Raw genomic sequence first — 27,589 nt, 5'->3', positions numbered from 1 at the left:
GTGGTGCCAGAAGCGGAAGTGTGTCTCGGCTGATCTCTCGCTGTCATTCGGCCGCGGTCGGTTCCAGGAGAGAGGGGCAGCCAAGAAGCGCACAGGAATCGGCTGGCTCTGTAGGAAAGACACTTAGCGAGAAAATATACTGAAATCAAACGAACAATGAAACCGATCGTATAAGGGTTGTGAAAGAACCGCGGCCGAATATATTTCACACATTGCCACGTTAACAAAGCTCTTTGATTATACAGTTCAGATTAGAGGCAGCAGATAGAGAGCTGTGTCATTGAGCAGGCAGGACACGTCAGGAGAAGGGAGAAAAAAAAAAAGCTGACCGACTGCACTGTACGAGTCAGCTATAAAATCGCCTCTGAAAAGCTTTGCCTGACTTACTCATTTTTTTCAAGGACACCACCTTGCTTTCAACCCGAGGGGAGCATCTCGACAAAGACATCGCCGAGGTCGAAGGTGGTGATCAGAAGGTGAAAAGAAATTTTATCCGCCTGTGTTGAAGCTGTCCAGCTAGCTAGCATTTCTGCTAACGGTTAGTAGCTAGCTAGCTAACGTTAGCAACGAATGGAAATGTTAGCTGGCCAGCTAACGTGTCTTGTTGATTTAAACCGACTGTCGACTGTTAACTCAAGTGTGAAAATGTAACGTTGATAGTGAACATTGACGTGTGACACAGTCCGTTAGATTGTTATTTTGATTAAAGTAAGAAAAGTGTTCGACTTAACGAAACGTTAATGGTATTTCTGATCAATTTTGAGGTTGGACTCTATAGACTCCTGACAGCTGTCAAACAAGGTCGAGTGTTTTTTCTTCTGAACCTTATGTTCGGTTATTGTTAATATGTTCAATATTCATTGACATTTTGTGCCACTGTGTTCTCTTTCACGTTATACTGCGGGTAATTGATTGTCAGTCAGTTGGTTTGCGTTAGGAAACCGTCTCCAAATGGAGAACGAGTTCGGCTAAACACAGCAGTGTTTGCAGCTATATTGGTGTCTGCCAGCGGCTCAGCTGTAGACTTACAAGCTGGCAACGTCACGGGGTTAAAATTAGCTAAAGATGTAACGTTCACTGTCTGGACTTTTTCAACTGCCCAGTAATAAGGGTAGATTGTTCAGTGCAAGAATGAGCTCATTCACGACAGTGTTGTGTGATTATTATATGTCTAGGAATTTTCTGAGGGAGTGAAACAAACCCAGAAATAATATCTTTTATGTCACCAGAAAAATGTCTGTGGCCATCACCTAGTTGTTTCTAAATCCCTTGATCTATAGTAGACTGAGAGGGGCTGACTGCTAACTCAGTGCATGCCATCCTGTGTGCTCTTCTCTCAATAGGACCAAACGATCACGGGATAGCATTTGTGTGTGGGGGGAGAAAACAAATGGGGGATTACGGGTTTGGAGTCCTAGTTCAAAACAACACTGGCAACAAGTCTGCATTCCCGGTCCGAATCCACCCGCATCTGCAGCCCCCACACCACCACCAAAATGTGTCGCAGAGCCCTGCTGCTTTCATAAACAGCACCACAGCCGCAGGGAATGGCACCACGGGAGGCTCTCCCTGGCTCTTCCCTGCCTCTGCCACCCACAACAGCGTGCAAGACGAAATCCTTGGGGGCCCAGAGAAGCCCAAAGCGCAGCAGCAACAGGAAATGCAAGAAACGCAAGAAAAGCAGCAGCAGCTGTCCCCAGGGAGTCACCAGGAGGGTGGAAGTGGTAGTGGGATCATGTCAGAACTGGAAAAAGCTCGGTCAGAAGAAGCCAAAACAGACAGCAGCGTGTCTGAAGGAAGTAACGGAAAGGAGAAACAGCTACGTCTCGAGTCTCCTGTCCTGACAGGCTTTGATTACCAGGAGACCTCTGGTCTTGGAGGGACTGGCCCGGTTCAGTCCAGTACAACCTCGTCATCACTTACTGGCTTCAACAACTGGTCAGCCGCCATCCCACCGGCGCCATCAACCATCATCAATGAGGACGTCAGCTTCTTCAACCCGGCCTCTGCTAACAATGGGCCCCTGCTGTTCCAGAACTTCTCACACCATGTCAGTCCAGGGTTTGGTGGGAACTTCTCCCCCCAGATCGGACCGGCGGCGGCCTTGTCCCAGCACCACCCGGCTCCCCCGCCACACCCCCACTTCCAGCATCCCCACAACCAACACCAGCAGCATCGGCGCTCCCCGGCCTCTCCACACCCTCCACCGCCCTTTCCGCACAGGAATCCGGCTTTCAGCCAGTTGCCGCATTTGTCCAACAGCCTGAACAAGCCCCCGTCCCCCTGGGGTCCAGCCAGCTACCAGAGCCCCTCTCCCTCCCCTGGCTCCTCCACCTCCTGGAGTCCCGGAGGAGGCTATGGTAGTGGTGGCGGCGGCTGGGGAGGGTCTCAGGGCAGAGATTATCGCCGAGGGCTGAACGGAGGGATGACCCCCATCAACTCTATCTCTCCATTGAAGAAGACCTTCCCCAACAACCATGTGGCATCCCAGAAGTACCCCCGAAACAGTCCCGCAGGCTTCAACCCTAAGTCCTGGATAGATGATGGAGTTGGCCGCAGTGATAACATCTTCCCCTTTCAGGTCAGTTTGCCTTTAATTTAGCAATAATTCTGACATACTGTTCCTTTTATTAACTAACACAATATGCTGTTTTATCTGTATGCACTTTGTGTGTTCATGCTTTTGTGCGCTAATATTTTTCAACAGTGACTGCTCGCTGCCTGAATGATTAAACCTTGGTGTGCCATTTATGTTAGCTGTTAATTTTATTACAGTATGTGGTATAGCTGCTATTTTTAGACATGGGGGGAGGGCATGGATTTACATGATGCATTTGTTGCCGTGTTAGCTCAGAAATCAGTCTTTGGGTTCCGTACTTCCACAGCTGTACGTCCCTGATGATGACTAATGTGGCTCTGTCACTGCAGTGGTGTGTGCCACATATACGAGCTCAGGGGCTGGAGGGAGGGGTGGTGTGCGTGGGGAGTCGGGGGAGGCATCGTAGATGGAGAGAACAAGATGGGGAGAAGAAGATGGAAGTGGGAGAGGGAGGTTAGAAATGGGGAAAGCGAGAGATGGCGCAGGGAGAACCGTGGCAGGGATGGACGACCACGATTGACAGAGATGTAAAGGAAAATCTAGATACACCGGTGAACAAGAAGAAGTCACCGTGGGGTTTATTTTATTCTCGCCACACGCACACACTGCCACACACACACACACACACACACACACACACACAAAGAAAAAAAAAGAGGTAATACTGTAGATTGATGGCCCGAGCCTAATGCCTAATGATTTTTCAGGATTACTGCTTTATTAATCACCCGGGTCATGGCTGCCATAGCCTAGCAACTCGTTTTCAAAATGCCAGCCTATTGAGAGTGTAATTTTGATAGCCGGGTCCACACACAATGAAGATGGCTCAAATAATTGTATTATCACATGCAGAAAACAGGTGATAGGATTGATGGAAAGAAGTAACGGGAGCATGGAGATAAATTCATTTTATTGATCCATCTCGTGATTGATTGCATCGGTTGTTAAAAGGAGGCGGGGGTGAAGAGAGGAACGTTGCTATAGGCCCAGCCAGGCTTGATGACCTGATGAAAGGCTTCTTTAAGTGCGCTGCATGTCCTTTGCCTTTTTCCCTCTGCCCTGTCAAATTAACTTCTGGCCAGTCATAAGTACTCGACTGCCATTGGTTCCCAATGTCATCTTAGATGGAGTAATTGTCTGAATGATTGCTTGACTTTGTAGTTTCAGCAGACTGTCAATAGCCTAACAGCACTACTAATTGGCCTAAGACCCCACCAATGGGGGGGGGGGTCGGTACTTCATTTGCTGGCCATGCCTATCCATGGGGTGAGCCAAAGTCATAATCTCTGTTTTCATTGAGCCATTTTCTTCAGGAAAAATCTGAAGTCCTCCAAACAAGCAAATTACCCCAATTAAAATTTAGAAACTGATGCTTGCTGTGACCTTTCTAAGCATTTCCTTATCTCTGCATGCAGTTAATGACTCACAGTGCACCACAGGCCAAACAGCAAGGACGTTGTTCTGACACGTCTTGACATGTCTTGGGCACTTTTTGCTGAATAAGTAGCAAAGCTTACCTCAGAGCAGCTATTTACCATGAGCTAAACCCTAATTGCTGTTGGTAGTCAGGGGGTCAGATTCATATCTGACCTGTTGGAAATCATTAGAGCCTAATACTTGTTAATATTTTGCAGTCATATTGTGTTAAAATCCAGTCCTACAAGCAGCATATTTCAATGAAAAATTCAGCAACAGTAAATGGTTGCAGATGCTACATTAAAAAAAAGGGTGTAGATGGAACTAGCACCTAGCTCAGTTAGCGGATTCTCTTTCATCTGAACTGTGCATCTGCATCCATTTTGAGCAGTGGAGAGTCCCCTCTGTTACAGATTTAAGCTAAAGCTAGCATTGCCGGAGCTGTGCTATGTTTGCTCTGCCTTGTGGTTGAATCAGATCAGCCAAAGGAGAATGTCCGCCTGCCCTCTTGATACTGCAAGGGCAGATGGAGGATGGGTGTAAAATGGCCTTACTCTCTCTGTGTGTGTGTGTGTGTGTGTGTGTGTGTGTGTGTGAGACTGATTATCTAAGGGTAACCCATTTACAAAGAGCAATGAATTGATAAAATGGCTGTAGATGAGAGAAAACATGAAGCTGGCTGTAAAGAAGTGTACATTGACACTGAACCCTTAAACTACTGGCCTTGTAATTGATGGGTGTGAGATGACCAGACTCACAGTCGACATCTTTGCTGTGACTACAAGCATTGTCTCTGTGACATCTCAGCCAGACACATTTCTAAACTTACTAATAACTCTGCTTTTCCTCCAGAGCCTCTCCTCTCTGCTCCTGTACCTGTGCAGTCAGAGGGCAGCAGAGCTCGGCATAATTGCAAATGTGTGCTCAAGTTGAACGCTTTTCACTCAAGCTCAAGTCATTTTTGCCTCACTTGGAGCTGCCAAATGTGGATCTGCATAGTGTTGCTTATGTTCACATCTTCCACTGGCATAAATTTTGCTTCCAAATATTGCTGCATGTTATATGACTAAGGTGTTTGCTTCCTGCTTGTGAACCATATAGCTTGTGTTTTTCTGAACCGTAAGCTGACGATATTGTTCCACCCTCCGTAATTGAATTGGAAACTGTGTCATTTTGGTGTGAGCATATAGATCATGTTGCAGCGTTGAAGCTGTCACTATAGAAACCACTCTTAAATTATTACACAAGCAACCAAGTGTCAAGTTTAGTTTTCAGCTGTCCCCTCGCTGTAGTGCAGTCTTTACGATCTGTTGGCCATTGTCTTTTCATTCACTCCCATTGTATTGTGTTGCATTTTTTCCAAAATGGTGCTTGTCAAGATCATGCACTGTTCAGATGACTGATGACACATGTTGCCTTACACAAGGCGCCCCCAGGTTTGGTAATTGAAATAGCGTAGGTCCTGTAACTCTGAGCTAAACAGACCCCATGAGGAACTGTGTGTCACAATGTTTCACTATAAGTTTTCTCCAACTGCCTCGCAAAGTTTCCATTCTAGCAGTGACACAACAGATGAAGGATCAGTGGCCTTTGCTTTAGAATTCCCGTTGTTCTGCTTGTGTACAGTCAGAGTTGGTACATTGCAGTGTTAGTTCTTTTTTTTTACCCTTTTGGATTAGATGTGATTGTGACACACAACTTTACAGAAACAAGTAGTTGACTCCCATAAAGTAGCACTTCTGTAACATTTGCAGTTAGATACTATTCAGCGGTTAGGAACACGCACTAAAACAGGAATATGCCACTGGTTGGGTATGGTGCAAGAGCTAGCTGCTAAAACAAAGATCCTGGGCTCTGCCTACTTTTATGGAGTGTGTGATCTTGTGATCGCCTTGGGCCATGGCGTTCATTTGCGTGTGTAAGAGCAAATTTGTAGATGCAATTTGAGAACAAGGTTGCATGGCATTTGGTGGATATTTTATCCAAAGTGGTGTACAGCACTGTGGCACACAGAGGGAGAAAATGTTCCAGCGTTGTGGCTGTTGCTGCAGCACGCAGGGCCACTGCTGTATTAAGGCGGCTTTAGTATTTGGGATGGGCTCCAGGCCAGGCACACTGTTGCTCACTGCTAGTACACTGGTCAGCTAGAAACTAGCATTAGACCAGAAATGTGTACTTTTTGAATGTGAGGAAAGCCTTTCCTGCTTGTCCTCTCTTGCGTGTCTTGCTTTCCATCCCTCCATCCATCCATCCGCCCACCCATTAGCTGTACATGCATATCCTTGAGGATCGTAGGGGTGGTGGTGGTTGGGGCCCGGAGCAAATCTCAGCTGACATTGGGCGAGAGGCGGTGTAGACCCTGGACAGGTCACCAGTCAATTACAGGGCTGACACATGGGAACAGACAACCATTCATGCTCACATTCACACTGTACGGGCAAGTTAGAGTCGCAGATTACCCTAACCTACGTGTTTTTGGACTGTGGGAGGAGACCGGAGCACCCAGAGGAAATCCAAGCAAACATCCTCTCATTCCTTGTTCCCTGATTCCTCACCTGTGAAATTCAAGGTCAGAGGTGTGCTGCTGTGTCAGGTGTACCAGGCTGATTCGGATCGGCAAATGTGGCCAGTGACCTGCAGGGCCTGAGGGCGAGTAAGCCAGGGCAGGATATTGTCTCAGTAAGCTACTTGGGTAACTGTTGGTTACAGCTCCCTCCGCACTGTTTGTGTAGCTTGGATATACTGCAGCCTTTTACAGTGCTGTTATATGAAGGTACATTATTAAACCACCTCTTCTGGTGCAAGGTTGACCACCTGTTGTCTGCCTTGAGTATTCTTCCTCTCTTCAGCACCTGATTGTTTAAATGGACATCTAATCAGATGGGTCTTATGTCAAGCATCAGTTGGAAAACTGAAGGAATCATGCAGTCATACTCATTGCCCATGTTTGTCATTAGACTTCCACGATGAGGACAGGAATCGTGTTGAGACCGACATGTTTACTTTGATGGAAGGAGCTTCGTTCTTTTCAGGTAGCTTTGCTTCTTGTGTTTATGCTTATTCTCCTACATCCACGTATGTCAACAAACAAACTCTTAGCCATTAAGCTGTCAGAGCCCGAGGTTTCAGCCATTACCTCTGGTCCTTGCGCCATTGGTGTTAAATGAGAGAAGGGTTTTTTTAGACTAATGAGCGGCCTGAGCTGTGCTGGCAAGCACATAACTCTGCTGCTCATACAGCCTCATTGTGCCCTTCTCACACCCTTGACAGACGCTCTGAAACAGGAAGAAAGAGAGCTTGTGTGCATGTGTGTGTATGTGCACATGCCCATGTGTGCATGAGCCCTAATTAGTCCCTGGTCTATGTCTTCTGCACATGTGTCTTAACAAAGGAAGAAGACAAAGCAGAGTCTATGTTGAAGTGTCATATTTTATTTAGCCCAGCTCATTGCATACAATAACGGAGTCAGTTCAGTTTAATCCCTCAAGCGGTGCAAATACTGCTGGAACCCCTGCCTCTGTCACTCCTGTTACACCCCAAACGCACAAACAAATACACACTCCATTCAGCCATTCAGCCAACAGTGGGTAATAGGTTGTTTTTGACAGTTGGGGGTATTTAATGTCATAGCAGGTCTTTGAAATACTTTGACCAGGAAGAACCATAATCGCAAGCATCAAAAGCTCAACCTCCTTCCCTTTCCTGCCTCCCTTTCTTCTCTTTTTACTTTGCCTCACCTCAATACTTGCTTTCCCACTCTCCATCATCCCCTTTCTTTCATCTGCCATTTTCCCCTTCCCTTCTTTGCTTCGGGCTTCCTCTGTCTGCCTGTTGTCTCACGGATGTGATTAGAAGCACAAAAAGCTAGGGGAAAAATGGAAACCTTCCCACCAATGAGTGTGAAGTGAATGTCGAACTCATTTCCAACCTGTGAAAACCTGAAAACTGCGCACATATATCCTTATGTCCTCTTAGTTTCTCCGCTCTTTCACCCTTCCTCAACTTCCATTTTTCATGAACAGGCAGGTGACATGGAAGATTAATGCTTGAATTAATCACCCACAGCATGCTGTATTTAATCATTCTTTACATCCCTACATGCCATTAAACTCTGGTGGAGGTTGCCCTATTTGGTGGTGCTATAGATTAAAACTTCAGTGTTGAGAGGCTGTTACAGGCAATCTGCTTTATTTTGTTATTTCAACCTTTTCATTTTGTGAATGTTAATTTTGTGAAGTAAGCAGCCTGGAACACTGTTGTGGCTAGGTGTATCCCTGATTTAGGCCTTAAATTCTGGTGGTACTAAGGCATTGAAGTTTTGCTGGTTATTTGCAGTGGTCTTTGCTCATGATGTTAGACTGTACTGGTAAAGCAGGGTAGTGTTAAAGGCAGCGCACACCAGCAGCATATGATGCACATCAAAATCCCAGTAGCCGTTGATTTCTGTGTAAACCTGCACATGGGTGACGACTCTGCAGAAAAGCAGCTTTTTTAATCACGTTTTCTACCCGGATTGGCATGTCAGGTTCTGTACTTTCGACTACTTATTTTGTCAGTATGACCTAGCCAGCATGTGGTATGCACGTCAAATGACTGATGTGCTGACACATGCTCACACACATTAGCATTTAGTGTGTTTCAGAGTTCGGGTAGCATTGGCAAAGTTGGCAAATTAGCATCCACTGTACATGACTCCAGGTGAAGCTCACGAAGGAGTAATCTTTCAGTATATTCTATGTTCATCCCAGATGATCACAATGCTTTTTTCTGTATCATTGACAGTAGATGTTTATATGAGGAACTGTGGTCTTGCCCCTTATAAGAAGAAACAAATATCTGAATGCCGACTAAATGTAATTTATACCTTGGATTGACCAGAATGTTTGGTTGGAAAACAACACTTCATAAACCTAAAGGCCGCAGTTTGTATGCAGATCAGTGCAGTCGACATTTTTGGATTCAGGGTCAAACATTCAGATATGGCGACGTGGCTCAGAACAGGGGTGTGTCTCACCTTTGAAATCCTTTCAGCTTTAACCAGATTGCGCCATGCGTATTATTTCCTGTTTATCCAGGTACACAAGACTACATTTCACCTTTGCTCGCAAATAATAGAGTATGTCCTGCAATGTTTGCCATGTTTATACCTATGGCCTTGGGTTAGCGTGGGCAAGCTTTCATTGATACACATGACGTGGACTGCACTGTAAATTGTGTGTGTGTGTGCGTAATCTGCAATCTGTCAGGGATGAGTACTTTGCCGTTCAGCTGGCCAGTTGTTGAGAGAGAGAGAGGGACGCACGAATCTGATGATTAATCACCGTCTGCACCTCTCCTGGCTAATGCTTAGCAACTGCAGAGCACCGTCCAGGCTTCACGTCTCCCTTACTCTATTTCGACCACAAAATAAATTGCCTTTCTCCTTCAATGAAAGCATTTAACTTCTAAAGCACAGAAGCAGGTATAACGCAGACATACCTTAAATGATAGAAGTGCAGCAGATCCCAGAAATACTGCAGTTTTCTGCTGCCTATCTGTTCGTGTGCTTTCCTGTGCTAGGATATACTCACTCGTGGTGTATACTGCCCACAGTAATCAGTCCGCCACTTGTTTCTGCTTCCCCTGTCTTTGAATGCTGGGTGTATTTGACCTAAAGCAATAGCCTAAGTCCACATAAGATACTGAGGCGGATATGAGAAAATAGTCGACATAATCTGGCCCATATCCCTGTGTTGATATTTGTTTTGAGGGAGAGAGTGTGCACTGGGTGTGTTCTTCTTACCATGTCAGCTCTGTTTTAGCATGTTCCTTCAGCCAGTGTGGGAAATCTAAACCAGCCAGAATGCTGGTAAGATTTTGGCTACAGCTGGGAAGTTTGGCTGTTTCATCAGCCACTGTGGCAGACATCCAACCACGCTCTTTGGCTGATCAGATAGTAAAAAGTAGCTATTGAATTTTGGGAGCTGCTGCAGACACCAGACAGCAGATGAAAAAGTGAGTAGCCCGCCTGGCCGACCCTTGGTCATATGGTTCACTGACGCAGGTCTGTTTTTTTGAACCCTTTAGCATTTGACCCCCGTGGAGTTCATGGTGTAATATGCAGTGAGCTTTTCTTCCCATGGTGGTTTTGCTTTCAGACTGTTCTCCACTGACATCAGCCAGCAGTTCCAACTGGTTACTAGATAAATACTAGAGAGGTTAGGCATAAATGCATTTGTTTCAAAGACAAAGTGGTGACTGGCTGTACAAATAAGCTACTTGCAGATTGACAGACATGTTGGGTAATTCTTGTTGTGCAAGGCCTGTCCATTATCAGTCAAGTCGAGGGCAGAGCTGATCATACATTGTCCATGTCAGGAAGTTTTTCAGGCTTTTCAGGAGCGGCGAATGTGACATGATGCTGTACATTAAATTCTGTATCACTTTGTGTCAGGATCGTGAGGCTTTCTTTTGACCTTGGCTCACAGCTTGCTTATTTAACAGGCTTTCACTCAGTGTCATGCGTCATTCCTATTGTTTAATGTTACTGTCTCATTTTTGTGTCAACCTGGCAACATCAGCCCACAATTGGCACTTTTCACTTTCTGTTTGCTCGAGACTGTACAATAGACCAATGACATCTCTTTTTAAAGCAGACCTCCGTGTCGGCTGTTGCTGCGGCTGACAGGACGGACTCGCTGGGCTGACCCTGGTCTTCGCTGCAGATTTTTGAAACCGGATAAACATGGCAGCTGCTCACATGCACCACATTAAGTTGCTGAATAAAGTTTAGAAGCTGTTGCAGCTTTATTATCTTCAACACTTTATTGTTCACAAAGTTTGTAAGTTTGAAGAGACTGCGAGTCCTGCCATCATCTAAAAGCTTATAGTTCCCTGATTGGTCTGTCAGCATCTTGTCAGGCTCAGTCAGCTCTTTAGGGGATGTTTTTCAGCCTTAAATCTTGTAGCAAAAACTGAGCTCGAGAGATATTTTCTGACATTGATATTTCACAAGCATGGATGTTTATAGACCAGCACGCTCTCCCTCTTCCTGTCCCTGAGTTACATGTTTTTGCTGGTGTTAAATTGCTCGTGTGTGTTTTAGAAATGACTGCATACGCACCGCTGTGTTTACATAAAATACTCATGGCTAGCTTAGAGTATTGTTTTGACATCATCTCTGCAAATAGTTAAATAATGGTTTCTACAATTGATATTATTGAAGTATTTCGTTGTACTTTAGTGCAACCAAGTATGGGGAAAAAAAAAAAGTTTATTTCAGTCGTGACCAGACAGATGAGAAAAAAATAATGGTGACTAAACATAGTCATGGTGCTCAGCAACTTGTAGCCAGAAGCATCATTGGCTGTGTGCAGCGTGAGATCGCTGACGCATAAATGAGGAATAGAAATCTTTTTTAAGGTATTTCTGCTTTTAAGGTAGCATGCATTGGAGAATGATTGACCGGGAAAATGGGGAAGAGACAGAGGAGTGAGACGATCGCGTGATGCTGTGGCCGCAGGAGGCCTAGAACTGTAAATGTAAACAAGCAGGATGTGAATTTTGTTTTGTGGTCTCGTTCAGCAGCGTTGTCTGCCCAAGTCGTGGTTGTTCTCAAGAAGGGAACGAAGATGTTTTATCAGTTTGTTAACAAGTTGTTGTCAGTGGCTGCATATTTTGTTCAGCTGAGGTGGAGTCGAGACAGAAGCCTTATCAGCATGACACTTGGAGTGTGTGTGTGTGTGTGTGTGTGTGTGTGTGTGTGTGCGCATTTGTGCGTGGGCACATGTTTTTGATGCGTGCGCATATTCTGTGTTTACACATTGCATGGGTGTGTGTGTTTAAATGTGTTTGTGTGTGCATGCAAATATTTCCAGCATGGTCGGTATGCCAAGGATGCCCTTGTTGTAGGTGACAAAGCTGTCTCTCAAGAGCTGGCTTGACTCCTGCTCGCTTCTACTGCTTGTTTTACACTTGACGTCCATTATGCTTCCTCGTTGAATGAGCGAGTTTACAGCTCAGTTAGTTCGCCAGTTAACTTTGCAAACACAGCAGTTAAACACACACAAGAGGGGAATTGTGGTTCGAAATTGGAGAAAGATAAATGAAGTGCTGACAATAGAAAGGAGTGTCTTGTAAAAATCCTCATGCTACTCAAATACTTTTTTTTTTTGTGCTCCTATTTTGGTGGCTAGAAAACCTGAACAGGAGGCCTAGAAAATTCAAACACTGACCTTAAAGTAAAATCTCTTTAATAAGGTTGATCCAGCTTCTTTTGTCTCAGTTTTACTTCAGTTTTGCAGAATGTATTCGTGAATCACTTGAGGTTCCGGTGACTCCTGTGGGAAACTAGGGCCCCGCTCCTGTTTTGTCACTCCTGCTATTTAGGCCATTGCCAAAAGTGTCAGAATCTTAAAGGCAGAATGAGAGGGATTTTCCTAAAAACAATATATAGACTCAAAAAAAAAATCCTTATCATCCCTTATGACCCACTAGAAGTGTGTCACGGCGTCTGGATCTGCCTGTGTTTTCTTATTTTGCTGTGTTCTCTGTGCAGTGAGGATGTAGGACCATCATGCATTTAAACCCCCACAATACGTTCATAATTTATAAACCCAAGGTAGAAAAATATTTCCTTGAATGAGGCGATCTGTCATGTTTTTTCTCTGAAAAGAAAAGAACGGACACCCTTCATGAATAGCTGGAAAAGTGTCTGGCTGCTCCCTCTATTAATAACTTAACTTGGTCCCAAATGTTCATGCTATGTTTAGAGAGTGACGCAGTCAGAATGCAAAACAGTATATTTTCTTATGTAAATGAAGCTGAATGCTGCCTCCTCCTCGTGTGTGCGTGTGCTCTTTGGCCAGCGTGGGTTAATTGAGGCAGTGTTACATTAAAAGATGAATATAAATCCAATTGCTGTTGCCCGGGTGGTCAGCTGGAAAGGCTATTCGCAGCTTTGAAGCAGGTGAAGAAAAGTAAATGGTGTTTCTCCCCTTTCTCTCCTCTCTTTTAGGAACGCACCCGGTCATTTGACAGCTTCAACATGAACACGCTGGAGAGCTCCCTGATCGACATCATGAGGGCTGAGCAGGACACCCTGAAAGGTGACGATGTCAGCTGTCAATCAAGAACGTGAAACGCGAAGCAGTCCACTTGCAACGCTGCCGCTTTCATTTTACACTGTTGAAGTATTTTTGGCATGTGTGTGATGCACAGGTAGAAGTAATAGTCACTTCTTGCATACTTAAAGATATGACCTATTTCCCTCTGTAATTATTCATAAGATTATTCATAACATTACCTATTGTTTGGAGAGTGCACAATATTTATCCATAGTATGTGTGTTTGAAAATAGAAATAGAAATCTTATGGCAGCACATGTACAAAATGAAATGAAATGTTAAGGGACTACTCTTTAAGTGGTAAAGATGGAGTGTGTGGCATGATGGTATCTCGCTGGCCAAGCGTCCAGTGGGAGCGTCACACGTGAAGGTAGAGCTGATAACTGCTCACACACTGGCACTTATTCACAATTTAACGCCTCAGTTCTTAGCAGAGAAGTTTCACTTCCTCCTCAGGTCAGACAAGTAGACACTGTGTCTTCTTTAGGTGTTATGATGAACAATAATAAGAAAGGTTAGCCTGTGTAGCAGTCAGCTCACGCCGCTCTCCTCCTCCTTCTCTCTCTCCTTCCCACTTTGAATTAAAAACAAAAAGTTTTTCTTGTGTGTGTGTGTGTGTGTGTGTGTGTATGTGTGTGTGTGTGTGTGTGTGAGTGAGCATAGTGCAGTGAGTATGACCTCTTTCTCATGCATTTTGAGAAGGAGTTGCAGAGAGAATGCAGGTCTGATGGGAGCTTAGGCTTTGTATTTAAGAGGGGATTTGTGAGAGAGATGGAAGGACTCCCACTGATCTGAACTGAAGTTGTTGGCCGTCGTTAGTTTCTAACGATCACAGCTGCAGAGCCTCCCATTCTGAAGGATGATGACAATTTTCGAAACACAGTGACGACGCACGGTCGCGTCTGTCCACACAAATTCACTTTGCCTGCAGTGTGGAGTTGTGGTTGTTTATCAGACCATAATGAGCTTTTTTTCGACACATTACCTTTGGAAATTAAACGGACGCATTTGGCTTCTTAGCAAATGGTGCATATAAACTGATGTAGGATATAGGTGCACCTGTCAAGAGGTATTAGTCTGTTTCAGTTGTAGGTCAATGTAAATCCCTGTATTTGTTGGACATGCTGTATATGGACTCGGTTGTGCATTTTTACATTGAGTTGCCACTTCATTATGTGCAGCTACCTAAAACTAATGCAGTCCAATACAACAGAATGTTCAGTTTAGCTTAAAACTAGTTTAGAGAGGCGTTGATTCAACTTCATGATCACTTTGGAGAATTTAGTTTATGGTGCTGTTTAGCTGTATTGCGTAAATAATAAGTACATAAAGTACATAATTAAGTACATCTAAGTAGTTTTAGTTGGTTAATAAACTGTGAGGGTTTAATCCATACACTTGTATACGACACAGCTGAAAAAGAGAATCTTCCTTTGGAAACTGAAGTCTTCCTGACTTTGGTTATTGATTGATAGAGACCAGCCGATGTCTGTTATTGGCTGAATGGTGTTAGGAAACACTGGTCAATGGTAACCCAGAAATGGGTTATTGAATACAGCAGGCAGCCAGTGTTGTTTATTATTGTAGAGGGTGTGACTGACAGTAATTATAGATAGGGAGTGCTTAGCTAACAAAAAGGACTGTGGCCAATATTAGCTATTCATCGAGGGGGAGTAGCTTGTAGGAGTAGTTCTGGTAGGGATCATTATTTGAAGCACATTTGAAAGGAAACACAGGCGCTTGATTGGCTACAGAGCAGAGTTTAAGTTGTCAGGCACATTTCTGAGCATTTCATCACGCCACGAGGCTTACCTGCACAACCATCTCATTTTTTTAAAGTCACCGCAGCCTAAAGGGCCGAGTACCTGAAATTGATTGACTTAGGAAGGGAAAGGAAGGAAGGAAGGCACTTTATGTTTGGAACATGTAAATGCAGAAGGTGCATGTGTTCTACACAAACCACATGTAAAACACCCATGCACACCAGCTTCAAGGCCAGAATACAAGATGAGTGAAAGCTGTGAGCTCCAGACACTTCACTATCACCTCGTGTTTATTTCAGCCTCACACCCACTGGGCTCAGCTACACCCAGCTGTGATCTAATGTTCTGCTGTCAAACCAAAGTAAATCCTCCCTCAATATTAAGAGAGGAAGACTGAAAGGTTACCTCATTAGCCACGTTTTGGTGTCTTAGCTCCAGCCTCGCCGGCGCAGATTCCTGCCGCTGTTAGAGCCGAGAGCTTGGCACCAGAAACAAAAGTCTTCTTCTAAATTGAAAACCACAAGCTTCTGCTTCATTACAAAACAAACCAGGTCGGGTTTTGAAATTATGATGAAATTAAAAATAGTTTAGCAGAAGTAGTGTTGGCCCCAACTTCCTGCAGTATTTGAATATGAATTTCCATTTGTGTTATGGTTGTTTATCTTCGTTGAGGACAGTTCGACCTGTCTGCAGTGATTATATGTGATACAGCAAATGAATTTTTTCATTCTACGCTTTATCGAACATATCACAACATGTTAATCTTGCCTCCTCTCCTCTCATTTGACCTTATTTTTCTGCTTTTCCTCAGCCATTCGCTTCATGTTTGATTCACATTTGTTTTTCTACAGTATTCCTTTCTTCCTTCCTACGTTCACATGATGCATCACACCATATCCCATCTCTTAGTCCTTATCCCTTTTTTTTTGTCTTGTAGCCCTTGGCCTCCTACAAGATATTATTCTATTTATTCCTTGTTTTCGTAATTATAGTTCGGCCTTGTATAACATTGTGCCAAGTGAAGCAGCGACTTTAGCAAGTCCTCTCCTTCTCCCTCACAGCGAAGTAAAAAGAAAAACATAATTACAGCACATTTTCCTTGAGCGCTGACTCTTCTCTGGGCCAACTGTCTCTTGCTCCCTCCTGCTCTCTGTCACACACACACACACACACACACAAACACGCACACTCAAATACTGCATAATAAACACAGACAGCGTGCATGCACGGCCACATTTAGATACACATAATCAGAGGACAAATTTCTCATTCCAGCAGAACATATTGAACAAAGTGAGAGCGATGAAGCCAGGGAACAGGCGAGGCAAAATGTCTACTGTAGAAGTGGCTTTGAAACGCTTCCAGCATTGTCCTGACTGACAGAAAGGATCCCTCTGTTCAGCCACCACGCACACACAGCACTGCCTTGTGTGTGCTCGTGCGTGCGTGTGCTTTAACTGTTACTGTGCCGTGCATGTCGGCAGCCAACATGCAAATAAGGTTCACAGAGCGGCCACACACAACCCTGCAGACACACAGGGATGTGGTGTGACTATGCGCTTGCACACTTGCTCCTCAGAGACTATTAAAGGCTCTTAAAATCCAATATGATGGGTTTTACTCAGATGGACTTTGGGTGGTGCACCTATCGGCACATATATTACCATCCTAAATTACAGAGAGAGTTAAACTGTTGAATTCTGCCGTGCAGACTGGAGGAAGTGAGCTTCTCTGTGTAACCTGGTTTAGGTTGGCACCTCTGGTTTTATTTTAATTAAACTGAGCATTTTACTGGCAGTGAATTTGGATTTTGATGCAGATAATGAGATGGACGTGCTTGAATGCATAGAAATCTACAGTATAGTGTAGTACAGTGGATCACGGGTGGTCCGTCCTGGTTTCTGTGGTTCTGTTTTATGCACCGCATCTGCTGAGCACTGTGAGGCTCAATAGGCGAGGTGTGGGGGAGGGGCCAGCAGATTTCCATGTGACCGAGGCATCGGAATGCACCAATCACAGGGCGGTCCGTACCCATATAACAATGGCTGTACTATTTCAGCTCTTTCATCTCATTATCCCTCTGCAGCAAGCGGGCCTTGCATAACTTTCAAGCTTGTTTGGCATCATAACATGTATTTGTGTGGGTGTGGGTGTGTGTGCGTGAAAGACGGGCCTGGCAAATGCCTCAGAATGTATGATATGAGGCTCAGAGAGAGAGAGAGGGAGAGATGCTCACACAGGGAAATGGAGGTCGATGAGAGGAAGAGAGATAGTTGGTGGCCCACAGATGTAGTCTTTAATGAGATTGATGTGGAAGCGACGCTCAGTGTGCTCGTATCTGTCGAAGCCACAGCCTGTGTGTACACTGTTCGTAATGAACATAATCATTTTTACTTCTGGACTAATCAGCCTTTTCAAACCAAAACCTTTCCCTTTTATTTACATGTCCTATATTGTGAGCAGTGTTGTTCAAATAGTGCCCACTAGCAAAATCTGGTGTAGGACGTCATGTAAGATAAGACTTTATTTATTCCACGCTGGGGAAATTCACCTTTAACACATTCAGCAATATGATAAATATCTTTGCTCTGTGTTTCCCTGTGCAGGTCGTCTGGGGTTCCCCCACCCAGGAGGGGACAACCCGCTGCCCCTCAATGGTACGTACTGCAGCCCACCCAACATTACAAATTAGGGATTGAAATCAGAAGGAGTTTGTGTGCAAAGTGTGATAATTTTTTTCTCAAGTTGAATGAAAAATGATCAGATATCCTTTAAAACATAATTGAATTAAATGTCAATCAGATTGTTTTTAGTTCCTCTACTAAAAACATGCTCGCTCTGGGAAATCATGCCCGTTTCTGCCCGGCTAAGCTGACATATATTACGTCGGATTCAGCAAACTGTAGTGACTTTTGTGACTCTCAGTGTTCTTTGTTAAATCTCTATGTAAGTGATACTAAATACTGCAGGTGGCGACGGTTCAGTCGTGTGGGATAACCTCCATCGTTTGTGTCTGGTGACTTTGAAGCTTCGCGTCCTCCTCGCTTGCCAGGGATTGGCTCCACCAACCTTCTGTGTCCCTCGTTGGTGCCCCTCTGCTTTGTTAAATGTCAACGTGAAATAAAAACCGCCATTTCCACGCTCGCTCTCTTAACAGTAGTTTTAGCCAACGAGCATTTCTGTTCCTGACCTTTCACGCGGCCTCGAATAAGTAGATGGACGAAGGGGGGAATTAAAGAGCGCGAGTGGACAGAGCAAAGATGTGGTGGCTTTTCAAAGCAGGAAATAAATAAATGGGTGGACTGAGGGGTCATAGGAGATCGAAAAACAGTCTTAGGATGCACGTTAGCTCAGCGCCTAGTAACAAAAATTTCTTGTCCTTGAAATAATGTCTCTGTTGCTGAGTAGATTTGATTTTAGGTGTTTATGTTTGAGGCCTTTGTTTGTTCGTTACAGTGGAGAAGTGGGCAGTAAATAATGGGAAGATGACATAGGACAGAGGAGAAAGGTCATTTTGTTCCTAGCTACTGTTTCCTCACATGGTGTTCATGCACAGAAGACAAGAATGCTGTTAAACTGTATATAAATAACTCTGCCTCTCTCCCCGACGCTGAAGGAGAATCTGGCATGTCCCTCTGACATGCTGCACTTTCCACATCAGCACTTTGATATTTAGCTACCTCTCCTTTGCCCTGCGACCCTCTTATTCCCTCTATCATTGCGTAAGTGTGCTGTTGTGGCTTTTGCCGTCTGGTCTTGAGGCCAGGATGTGAAAACGGGAGAGGGCCAGCAGTTTCTTCACGAGAGCGCTGGGTCACATGGTGAGATCACATGGTCAGGAGCTGTCATCAAGCCCTGAGACAGATGGTGCCAGCGGATAGGCAGGATTCAGAGGTTGCACACCAGCTCTCTCTCTCTCTCTCTCTCTCTCTCTCTCTCTCTCTCTCTCTCTCTCTCTCTCTCTCTCTCTCTCTCTCTCTCTCTGCCTCTCTCTCTCTCTCTCTCCCTCTCTCTCTTTCTGCACATTCCTTATTCTGTTGATCTCTCTCACTCACTGTCATTTTCTCTCACCCCCACACAGCTTTTTATCAGCTTGTTTCTCTCTTCCATCTCTTCCAATCTATTTTTCTCTCTCTGTCACACATCTTTTTATAGCACTCTGTTCTCTTTCAATCTGCTTTCCTGTTTCTCTCTCTCTCTCTCTCTCTCTCTCTCTCTCTCTCTTTGACCTTCCCCCCAGAGTTAATGTCCATCTGGGTTGGAAAGTCCACTGAGGGAGCAGAGGATTATTGCTCGTGCGTTCTGGCCACTTCTTCATCCTCTCCCTGTTCTTACAGATGGGTCGATGCTTCCGTCTCTCCAGTGTCCACATTTTAATTTGTTTCACTTCAGCTCTGTGCAAAAACACACAATTTCCCAGTGAGTGTATTAAATAGAACGAGTGAAAAGAGCATCATCTTGTGTACTCATGTGACAGTGAACTGCATTGTGGGCTGATGGAGCCATTAGATGAGTTATAGACGTGTTATAAGGCAGAAGAAGGAATTGGATTTCTGCGGCATGAATTATACAAAAAGAAAGTAATGAGTGCATTGCTCATTCGGGTAATTTTCCATTCACAAAATCTATTCGGTGGTGCAGACGTTTGTAAGACCATCTTCATAACTTTTCAACTGAATTATTGAAAATGTGAAACATCACTCTTTAAATTACTCTGAGATTGAGTGCTGTCTAGTTGTAGAAGATGCGGTGGTGGGTAACATTTCTGCCTTTGCCACGGCCACATGGCGAGCACGCAGCGGCTACCAGGAAAACACAGGCGACAGAAGCAGGTTGCTGTGCACCTGTGCATGTGAAGAGTGGCTGCCGCCCCCCCCCCCCCCCCCCCCTCCCTCTCTCTCTCTCTCTGGTGCCACTGCTGCCCTTCTTGTCCGCAGGGCTGCCATCATGTTTACATTGGAAACAATGGAGGTTGCAACGGTAACTGCTCGCTGTCATAGATGCGTTTTGTTTGAAAAGTCTAGAGCGTGACTGTAGCAGAGCAAATCACACATTGGGAAATGGCTGACCAGATCCAGAAGCATGGTAACTTAAAGAACCACTGGTTATAGTAACATACTGGATGAATTTCAGTCTTGTTTCTGTCAGTGAGAGCCGACTGAATCTGCTGCCGTTACCAATCTTGTTCAGTCCTCATGCAGATATTAGTGCTGCCTGACCTTAACGAAGCACTTGACTCATATCTTGGTTTATCGACTGACGCAGTGGGTTCACAAGACTGTCGTACTACCTTCTCACTGTCCCTGAATAACTATGGCATGCCTCAAGGTTCAGTCCTTGGACAGTTTCTTTTTTCACCTCACTTTTGCCTTTTATATGATTGGGGTTATAATTAAAAGGCAGGACATGTCCTTCCACTGATACGCATGAAACCAAATGTTTAGCCAGTGTACACAGACCTTTAAAATACAGACTTTCCATTCAAAATAAAAAAGGAAATTGAGCTTAACCTGTGTCGATTAAGTAGTATGGTCATAGTTCTATAGGCTGAGTATGATTCACAACATATTAATAAAATGGAGGGCCGGCAGGAAGACAATGGAACGTCTCTCTGTTGTCGTGACCACCTGGCACTGTTATCAGTACAGTGAATTATGCATCTCTTAATCACCCTCTTCTTTGATTTGTCCTTATTCCACATGCAGCCAGGAATTATAGCAGGAGACGAGGTAAAACATAATCGTGGATATATTATGTCATTTTTCCAGTTTAAGTTCAACTCTGTAGGTTTGAGTATTTTGACTGATTTTGGGATGTTAAGCCGTGCTGTTAGGTGCTGGGATGTTAAGTTGTTCAATGATCGCTCATTAGCAACAGTGCGCTTTATATCCGTCCAGTGACATGTTTGTCTGCATGATCGTGTAAGTGTCGAGCCTTGCTATGCGCCTGTGACGTGATCTTATGCATCTCTCATCCTTTAGTGTGTGTTTCTTTCGTTATGCTTGACTCTCCTTGCTTTTTCTCATTTTCACACACATTTTGCCAGATTGTTAAGTCAGACAATCATTGCTAGTGTCACATTTAGGGGGAAGTTGATGAGGCAGGGAGGCACACAAAGCATGCAGTTGTATGTGATTTACACACGCTGCAACAGAGGCAGACACATGGCTCGGCACATGGCCGGACACACACTCATACATACACTCACACACAGCACATACTGTAAGCCCAGGCTAACTCCCTTGCATAAATCTTTATAAAGCAGCTCAGGGTAGGTTGTATGGGAGCAGGAATAGGCTAGCGAGGGCTTAACCTCTACAGCACACACATGCACACACGCACGCGTACAAACACACACACACACACACTTCACTGTGAAACTATTTAGACTTGCTCGGAGAGGACTTCCGTGTGTGTTTGAGAGAACCTGCATGTGTGTCCGGTCCTCCTTAGACGTTACATTTGCTGCGTGTGTGTCTGTGTGTGCGAGCGAGTTTGTCCATTTCTTACTTTTTGTTTTTGCGCTCAGTTCAGTTTTTTCGCAGTATCTCCATACAACACGACTGAAATGTACTCATAACCACTTTCTTTCTTGATATTTGTTTCTCCTTCAGTAATTTTAATGAGACCGTTATACTATGATTTTTAGTTTATGATCCTCTTCTTATGCTTGTGTGCTTTATGTTACCCTTCAGTCCTACTGGGGGTTTTTTCCATCAGACGGCATTACTTTCAAAGTAGTAGTCTGAGATTTTGAACATATTTACACATTATTAAGGGGTCTAGGAATGCCTGCAACATTTTGTTGGGTATTAAAGCCACACAGCGCTCCAACACATAGATATATGTTTGAATGTATCCTTAATAATGTGGATTAAGTGTTTTCAGATGAAGAAAACAATGAAAGGCAAGAGAATTACTCCTTACAGTGAAATAAGATAAAAGTGCTAATGTACAGTTGTTATTATCACCCTCGTGCTCCTCCTCAGGAAATGAACCTCTCCTGCCCTTCTTCTCCCCCTCAGGCCACTCCTCTCTCTTCCCCATGGAGGACGGTTTCCCCGATGATGAGCGCGGCGATCAGGGTCTCGCGGGCCTGGGCTCTCCACACTGCTTTCCGCATCAGAACGGAGAACGCGTCGAACGCTACTCACGCAAGGTCTTTGTGGGAGGACTGCCTCCAGACATAGATGAAGGTAAAGCAGTCACAAAAGGGTTTCATTACTGGGCCATGTCAGTCATTCTTGGTTAGTACTGAAGCTTGAAAGATGGAGGGAAAGTTTTACCATAAGACACCAAAATTACACCTGCAACGCAACAGCCTGCAGGCTGCCAATGAATATGCATCCTGTCTGCTTTATTTCAGATGAGATTACAGCCAGTTTCCGGCGTTTTGGACACCTGTTTGTGGACTGGCCTCACAAAGCAGAAAGCAAATCTTATTTCCCCCCCAAAGGTGTGTTAAAATCATAGCTTCCTCATTCTGCGCTGTATTGTCTTGTAATTATTTACTGTTTATTGCCACGAAAGATTCAGTTATTGCATCAGAATCTCTGTTTCCCTGCGTGAGAAAATGTCAGATGTGTTTTTGGAACCGATTCTGCGGCACAGCATTATGTGTTAGCCTTTTATTGGTGTACGACCACGATTAATGTGTGTGCAACTGTGCAGTCTGGTTTTTCCTTCAGACTTTTATGTGAAGCATTTTGTAACCGTGTCTGGACTGTTGGCCTGCTTCTCTCCTGTTTGCAAAAGCTTACGCCCTCCTGCTGTGATTTCAGAATGTCGTGATCAGACGGAGTCACAGTAATCACTGGACTCAATTCCAACGTGACTCTTTGTCAATACTTTGTGTCCCCGGCGGCATGAATAACTCTGCTGTATTTTGTGTAGGCTATGCCTTCCTGCTGTTCCAGGATGAGAGCTCAGTGCAGGCTTTGATCGATGCCTGCATTGAGGAGGACGGCAAACTGTACCTCTGTGTGTCCAGCCCAACCATCAAAGACAAGCCGGTCAGTGGGAACACACAACAAACACACCCATCTGCTCACATCTCATGCTGTGTCCACTGAACTCTGTGAAACTTGTGGTGATGACTTTTACTTGACTTTACAGGCAGCTTATATTAAACTGTGCACTGTGCACTTTATTCCTAGAGCTGAAGCCTGTTGGTTTTGTGTGTGACAGGTCCAGATCCGCCCGTGGAACCTGAATGACAGCGATTTTGTGATGGATGGTTCTCAGCCTCTGGACCCGAGGAAAACCATCTTTGTCGGGGGTGTCCCTCGTCCGCTCCGTGCAGGTAAGACAAGGCTCTTTTTCCAGCAGGGGAAATGAACAACAAATGGGTGTTGACAATGGTAACACTTAGGGGCTGTGTCCACCAAAGTGTTTTTTCCTGAGTGGATTTTTAGAATTGTTTGCAATGGGAGCGCCGCCTATTTACACTATGACATAAATGCCAGCAGTGTGTTGAAGCACTGAGTGCCGCAGGGTTGCCGTTTTCTTCTGGTTGCAGAGAGTTGAAAGATGTTAAACTTCAACAGACAACAATGGAGGACAAGTTAATACAATGTAAAAATATTGGACGAACAAATCGTTTGCCGAGATGTTATGTGGTCCACAAAATCTCAGAAACCCACATAGAACGGGTCTGTCCTCCCTCCCTCTCTGCATGCTTCAGTCTTTCCTTCATCCAAACACAGCACAAACTATCTGCAAAATTAAGTACCTGCACATATATTCCGTATCATAGCTGCACCTCCAGCTGGGCGTTTTCAAAAGGGCTCCAAATGGTTTGGCGGACACAGCGCCTTCCATTTGAAGTATAGACTGTGCTTACGGGTTGAATCTTGTTTTTGTGTTCCTTGTCATCTTTTCTGTGTCTCTCCGCATTATATCCTTTTGCATATGCGCATGCTGAAAATCACAAATAAGCACCGCAAAGTACCCATCCCTCACTCCTTGTGCTTAAGTTCTTCCCAATCTTTGATGTGCCAGCTTTGAGCAGAATTCTCCTTTCTGTAAGACACTGCAATGTGATCAGCTTGTGTTCATGATAAACATCAGACTTGCTGGAGGGGAGAGCTAAAAGAAGTCACTGTGCCGGTGAAATCGGCTTTGACCTACACTGCTCCTATCAGGAAGTCCTCTCTGTGGCACGCTGTGCTGTGCGGAATATTAAATTCCTTTTTATCCTGATAGCATTGGTACGCGGTGCTGTGTGTTCATGTTTTCTGCACCGCTGGTAGCTGTGTTTTATGACTTGTGCGCTCTAGTTGTGGTAATGACCAAGGTCACCAGACCCTGCCGTGCATTAAATATTTTATGACCCTGTGTAATATTTAGGTCTAAATTAACATGTATCACATCTACATATTAAGGAACTGCCGTTTGACTTTTTTAATGTTTTAAGAAGCAAAGCTGCATTTGCAGGATTGCCTCCCCCAGTTTGCACGTGTGAACTACTGTTAAAAACACTACACTACATACATTTACACTACAGACTGTAAATAAACTTTTATTGCTTTTTTTAGCAACCATTTTAGCAGCTGACACTACTCTCACATTCATCCTAGCAAACTTAAATCCATCTGTGTTGACGGCTTTAAGCTCTAAGATCAACATCCCTCATCAACTTGGTGTGTTTGTGTTCACTGGCTACATGGCCATGAGGTCATGTATTAAGCCTGTGTGTGCGCGTGTGTGTCCATGTAATCGTCAGATTTGCCAGAATGTTTGTTATTGTGTTCGTGTCTTTTGCTTCCGTGCGTCAGACTTGTTTTCGTGAATATGTTGTTCAGCTAGTTCTGTGTGTCTTGCAGTGGAGCTGGCCATGATCATGGATCGCCTGTATGGTGGGGTTTGCTACGCTGGCATCGACACAGACCCTGAGCTGAAGTACCCCAAGGGAGCGGGGCGGGTCGCCTTCTCTAATCAGCAGAGCTACATTGCTGCTATCAGTGCTCGCTTTGTACAGCTGCAGCATGGAGAAATCGATAAACGGGTGGGTGGAAAGCAAAGAGAGCTCAGTGTTTTTTGGCCTCCCCTTTCGGTCCCCTTCTTTCTTCATTTGTCTCCCCCACATCTCACTTCCTGTTCCGTTTCTCTCCAACTCTCCTCGCCTTTGTTCCATTTCTGAGCTGTGCTAAAAGAGACAGCCTTCCTAGATTTTTTTTAAAGAGTGAGAAATGCAGCCCTTCATACAGAATTTGTTTGGCTGTTAGTCGAGAATGTGCAGAGGGGAAGCGCTTTTTGCAGATTTGTTCTTTCATGATAGAAGATCAGTAGTGATACTTGTCCTGAGGAAGAGGTTTTCTCACAAACTCAGATTGGATTCAACCAAAATGGAAGCGTGGAACAGCACCAAGAACGCTTGTTAGATTTAGATGAAATCCAACATAAACAACTTAAAAGAATTTAACGACGACGATGTCTAATTTATTTTTATTCAGCCTTCATTTCTACAGCAAAGGGTAGGTTGGATGAGAGCACAGGCTTATTTATAGCAATGCCCTGTTAACAGTTACAGCGAGAAGTAAAATAACAGGAACAAGCAGTCGTTAGTGGAACAGAGTGATAAAGTGCAGATTCAATTAAAGCCGTTCCAGCCAGGGGGAGGAAGGTTATTGAGCACAGTGCTGAAGTTACAGAGAGGTTCAAGGGTTTTGGTGTCATGGCTGTTTTGGTCAACGACTTTGAGCTAAGGCTATCAGTGACTTAGTCACTGTTGCCAGCAGCCAAAAAATTACAGTATCATAGCTTAAGGTGGCCTCTAATCGACTCTTATATTGTTCACATCTGCACAACAGAGGTGAGCAGACAAGATAAGAGCAGATATCCAACAGAAATATCCAGTGAAGAGACAACATCATGATATAAAATGCTGGAATAATAGTGCACTGCTTTACCATTTGCATAATTGGTGTGCAGATTTTGTAGATGGGGAGCCTTAGTGACAATCAGTGGCTAATAGCACAGTCCCTCATCACCGAGCAGGTGGAAAAGCAAGTGAACGGTGAACAGTGCGATCTGAAAATGACTTCATGTTCTAAGCGCTCGTCCTTGTTTCACTACTCCCTACGATATTTAAAGACATATTTAATTGCCTGTGACCGCTTGACAATAAAAGCCACCATGTTTGTGAGCAGTGAGCCTGATATCAGCGAGATAAGATTAAAAGCAGTGACGGTAAGCTGCATTGCAGGCATGCATCATTTCCTGTCAACCCCTCATTTGTAGGGAGGCAGTGTGAATCCTGGGCGGGAATGGCGGACCCTGCCACTAACAATGAAAGCTACTATGTAGAGAAGTGATTGCAGAAGGTAAACTGGCGACTATAAATGGTATCAAACAAAGATTTTATTGAAACTTAAAGAATCATCACTTTAAAGAACAATACCAGTGGGCTGCTTGTTATTTTTTCAAAGAAACCAGATGTTTTCAGATTAATTTTCTACCTCGCAGGTAGCCATCTGTTTCATTTCCTCCAAGTTTGCTGAAAAAACATCTGTCAAATTGAAAGGAAATAACGTCGCTCAATGGAAATGACTCCCCCCTCTGATTGCAGGTGGAAGTGAAGCCATACGTGCTGGATGACCAGCTGTGCGATGAGTGCCAGGGAACTCGCTGCGGCGGGAAGTTTGCACCGTTCTTCTGCGCCAACGTCACCTGCCTGCAGTACTACTGCGAGTACTGCTGGGCGGCCATCCACTCGCGCGCCGGACGAGAGTTTCACAAACCCCTGGTGAAGGAGGGAGGCGACCGACCCCGTCACATCTCCTTCCGCTGGAACTGAGCGGACGCCGGAGAGGGAGAGGCAACAGGGGAGCAGGAGGGCAGGTAGTGCAGGAGTCGCAAATCATTGTACAAATAAATGCACTTTTCTGTTGCTGGTTCCTTTTTGCTCTAATTTCACTGAACCTTTCTCTCATTTTTTTTTTTTAAGTTAATATATATCTATATTTTGAAGATAGAAAAGAAAAACTGGAATTATATCCAAATATGTCCAGCAAGGAAAAAAGATGTGTAACATAATTTTATTTATGCGTTTGATTTTTTTTTTGAAATATTTTTGAGTTCTCAAGAAATACATATATTGGGAAGTTTGAGGTGTGGTATGGTACTCTGCTATTCAATTGGCATATTATTCGAAACAGTCTACCTGATTCTGATGTTTATGCGAGACGCCCCAAAACAAATCCACTTCATTTGGCATTTGATTGACTTCTTTTGTAGCAGAGCTGTTGCTTTTTGTTTTGTATCAAGTCTCCAAAGCAAACGATTTCTCATTGGCTGTTTGTTTCTGAGAGGTGTGATTACGTTTTCTATTGATACAAGAGGCTCCAGAGCAAATGTGAATTGAAAAAGGTGTTGCTAAAGAAGAGTGCACTTATTTCCAATTTAAAGAGTGCAGATCCAGAATATGAGACCCTTAGTAGTTAACCAAAGCTGAATCTTAATTAACGTTGAAGAACAGAGAGGGCCCACTGCAGAGCGAAATGGATTCTTTTCCCTCCCAGATCATAATGTTTGAACCTCTCTTTTTATGATTTCCAAGATCATACGAATATTTTGATGTTACTTGAAAGCCACAACAAAATTTTAGCAACACATATTTGGGTTTTGATCTCCATTTTGACATGCAAAAACTAATACCTCAAACTCAGCTGCTAATGTGCCGAATACAGTTAAAAAAAAAAGAAAGA

The 27,589-nt window shown here is 44.3% G+C and overlaps 1 protein-coding gene across 2 annotated transcripts; it reads left to right on the top strand.

Annotated features, from left to right (window-relative positions):
• Window positions 1–45: 45 nt before the first annotated feature.
• cpeb4b (cytoplasmic polyadenylation element binding protein 4b) lies at window positions 46–27,573 on the top strand. 2 transcript variants are annotated; one of them, XM_076751457.1, is made up of 11 exons: window positions 46–476; window positions 1,344–2,581; window positions 13,011–13,101; window positions 17,489–17,539; window positions 20,588–20,611; window positions 21,908–22,078; window positions 22,249–22,338; window positions 22,776–22,894; window positions 23,070–23,184; window positions 24,707–24,888; window positions 26,452–27,573. In XM_076751457.1, the coding sequence occupies exons 2-11, from the start codon at window positions 1,391–1,393 to the stop codon at window positions 26,677–26,679; spliced, it is 2,262 nt and encodes a 753-aa protein (XP_076607572.1). In that variant the 5' UTR covers window positions 46–476; window positions 1,344–1,390; the 3' UTR covers window positions 26,680–27,573. The 2 variants fall into 2 exon arrangements, with proteins under 2 accessions (XP_076607572.1, XP_076607573.1); XM_076751458.1 differs by lacking the exon at window positions 20,588–20,611.
• The last annotated feature ends 16 nt before the right edge of the window (window positions 27,574–27,589 follow it).

The sequence above is a fragment of the Chaetodon auriga genome, chromosome 15 (genome assembly GCF_051107435.1).
Source record: "Chaetodon auriga isolate fChaAug3 chromosome 15, fChaAug3.hap1, whole genome shotgun sequence".
NCBI classification, from domain to species: domain Eukaryota; kingdom Metazoa; phylum Chordata; class Actinopteri; order Chaetodontiformes; family Chaetodontidae; genus Chaetodon; species Chaetodon auriga.
This window is presented reverse-complemented; position numbering and strand designations above follow the sequence as displayed.

Bases quoted from the DNA above. Each gene is read 5' to 3' on its own strand.
- cpeb4b (XM_076751457.1), top strand. From the start codon at position 1,391: ATGGGGGATTACGGGTTTGGAGTCCTAGTTCAAAACAACACTGGCAAC. The intron at 22,079-22,248 runs GTAAAGCAGTCA...GCTTTATTTCAG, and splicing joins GCCTCCAGACATAGATGAAG to ATGAGATTACAGCCAGTTTC. The intron at 22,339-22,775 runs GTGTGTTAAAAT...TATTTTGTGTAG, and splicing joins ATCTTATTTCCCCCCCAAAG to GCTATGCCTTCCTGCTGTTC.